Genomic DNA, 2,645 nt, shown 5'->3' on the forward strand with positions numbered 1-2,645 from the left:
ATCTTCCGGCCGCCTGTCCCGCACCCTGGGGCCTTGCCCGCCTCCCCCCTTCGCCCACCACCCTGTCCCTCCCACCCTACCCTGCACAGGCGCCCACTTCCCTGAAGCACTTGCAGCACAGGAAGTGTCCTCACGTGGGCACTGCCACTCCCCTAGCCAGACCCTGCCCCAAACACCCAGAAGGGGCTGGGCGAGTGCCCGGCTCAGTGCCCTTGACCTTGGCCCGTGCCGAGGTGCGGTCCTCCCTTCCCTAAGGTGCCCCATGGGTACAAAGACCTCCAAGAGGACCCTCTCCTACACCTTCCCTCTGGCTCACTCGCTCCCTTGTTCAGCACACACGCGGGCAGAGCACGGCCTGGGCCGTCAGCCGTTGTTTGGGGGCGAGACCTGGAGGCAGAGCCGGGCGGCCCCGCACGCACAGCTGCACTTATGAGCCTCCGGTTCCCTTTCACTCGCAATGCAGTGACGGCCCTGGACCCCGGGGCTCCCACAGGCCCAGGGGGCAGCAAGTATGGCCCCATGGACTCCCAGGATTCCCTGACCTGACCGGGCACGCCTTGCCACCCAGTCCTTCTGGACACACACGTCAAGGAGCCACTTCGTTAGTGGGGTGCTCAGGACAGGCTGCGCTGGGCAGCAGCCACAGGGCCATGAGGACCTCACGGCCCGGGCGCTCCCCTTTGGGGTCTGGAAACACACCCCCCGAGACAGAGAGGGGCTGCTAGAGCGTGTTCCACAGAACCACACAGACCTCACCCCAGAGGCGGGACGGAGGGGCTGGGGGACACACGGAGTCACAGGAGCGACCCCATCTCAGGCCGCCTTCACACAGCACTGCACACGGCACACTGAGCCTGCTCAGGGCAGCTTGGCTGGGGCCTCGCCGACTGCGCCAGGGCTGAGCGCTGCCACAACGGGGTCACCACGAGGCCCCTGTGAGGCGGGGGGGGGACAGCCGGGGCAGGAGGGCCCTGACGCCCTGGACGTGGAGCCGTCAGAACCAGGGCCATGGCGGACGGGCCTCCACCTACAGCCGTGGGCGAGGCACGACTCCCACGTGACCGGACCCGCAGCCCCTCAGCCCCACATCCAGAAAAACCAATTTTCTTTAGTGCTTTAGTTGTAATATGTTTTTATAATACAGTGGATTAAATAAAAACCAACAGTTGAGTGGCATTTTCTATTCATCTCTATTAAGACTTATTTCTCGGCGGATTACGTTTAAGCCTAATTTTAATCTGCCAGTGATTTAGGAACAGTTTGAGTTACTTAACTCTGAGAAAATATGTGCGCCCCAGTTTTTCTTCAAACAAAACCACTCTGAGGAGTTTGGTCTAAGATCTGAGGGCAGATTTTAATGACACTAAAATCCCTTGTTGACAATGAACTGTATTCCCAGTCTCCCACCATTGCGTTTACTGGGGGCCTAGTGGGCTCCCCAGGGCAAGGGCACGTCCACGTCCACACAGCTGGGAGCCCTGCAGTGCTAGAGCGTCTGGGAAGCCGGGGACAGGAGCTGGGGACAGGAGCTGGGGATGGGAGCTGGGGACGGCTGTGGCCTGCCAGCCGCTGGCAAGGTCACTAGGAGACTGACACCTGATCCCACAGACTGCCCGGCCGTGGCCCCACGGGCAGGCAGCCCCCGCCGCCCACACCAGGCCCCGTGCAGGCTGGGCCACCCAGTGGCTTCTGCTCACCTGCCAAGCGGCTGTTGACCAGGTTATGCTTCTTCCAAAGCCAGAGAATAGCTTGGTCCGGGGTTTTCACGGAATCTATTGATTCTTTAGCCATTTCCTCAAAATGCTCGCCGCATTCCTTACACCCGAAGAAGACGTGGACATACCTCCTGATGGTCTGCAGCACAGCCTGCGGGTCGTCCTCGAGACCTGTGGAGGGACCAAGGCACCCGACAGTGGCCAGCACCTCAGGGTCAGCAGAGCTGTCAGGGGAGCCAGGACGAGTGAGTGCCTGACACGGGCCGCAGGCCAGCCCCCAGGGAGAAACTGGCTCCTTCCCAGGTGTCCATGGCCACCAGACGCTGCTGCTCACCCTCTTGACACTGCACCAAACGTGCACACCCCATGGGCAGGCGGCTGCCTGTGTCCAGCTGTTGGACCTGCTCCAAGGCCCGTGCTGGTCCCCAGGGAACAAGCCAGAAGCCTGGAGCGGCCACGTCCACCAGGACCCCCAGCCCCAAGACCAGCCCAGAGGCCAGGGTCTATGTCCCATGTGCCATCCCTCCTGCCCTACAAGCAGCCCCCAAGGCTGGGCCTGCGCCGGGGCGGCTACTCATTCAAAATCTCGTTTGTTTTGCTTTGAAATCCTTGCTAGATGCAAGCCCGAGTGTGGACACGGCCTCAGGAAGTGCCTCCAGGCGTGACTCCAGCCCCGGTCTTTGTGGCCAGTCTTTCCCGGATGGGTCAGCAGCGGCCGGGCTCCAGGCAGCGGGTCTCCAGGCAGCGGGCCAGTGTAGGCCTGCCCTCATTCAAACAGCCCGAGCCTCTCGGTGTGAGGAAACCCTCTTATCTACCAGCCGCACAGACGGCGTTCGCCCATGTGTCAACAGACCCTAATGGGACCCGGTGCCTGCGTAAAGGCCCTGGGGATGGGGGCAGCCCATCTGAAGAAAACAACCCCACAACATC

General features: G+C 61.9%; 1 protein-coding gene across 1 annotated transcript in view; it reads right to left on the minus strand.

The window, feature by feature from the left end:
• The window catches only part of QSOX2 (quiescin Q6 sulfhydryl oxidase 2), a 16,380-nt gene that overhangs the window by 2,373 nt on the left and 11,362 nt on the right, over window positions 1–2,645 (minus strand). The window contains 4 exon segments of the mRNA XM_010861684.1: window positions 599–687; window positions 757–777; window positions 836–933; window positions 1,595–2,285. Of these exon segments, the coding sequence (XP_010859986.1) occupies window positions 599–687; window positions 757–777; window positions 836–933; window positions 1,595–2,285 (899 nt within the window).

Source organism: Bison bison, unplaced genomic scaffold, assembly GCF_000754665.1.
Source record: "Bison bison bison isolate TAMUID 2011002044 unplaced genomic scaffold, Bison_UMD1.0 scf7180017857941, whole genome shotgun sequence".
NCBI classification, from domain to species: domain Eukaryota; kingdom Metazoa; phylum Chordata; class Mammalia; order Artiodactyla; family Bovidae; genus Bison; species Bison bison.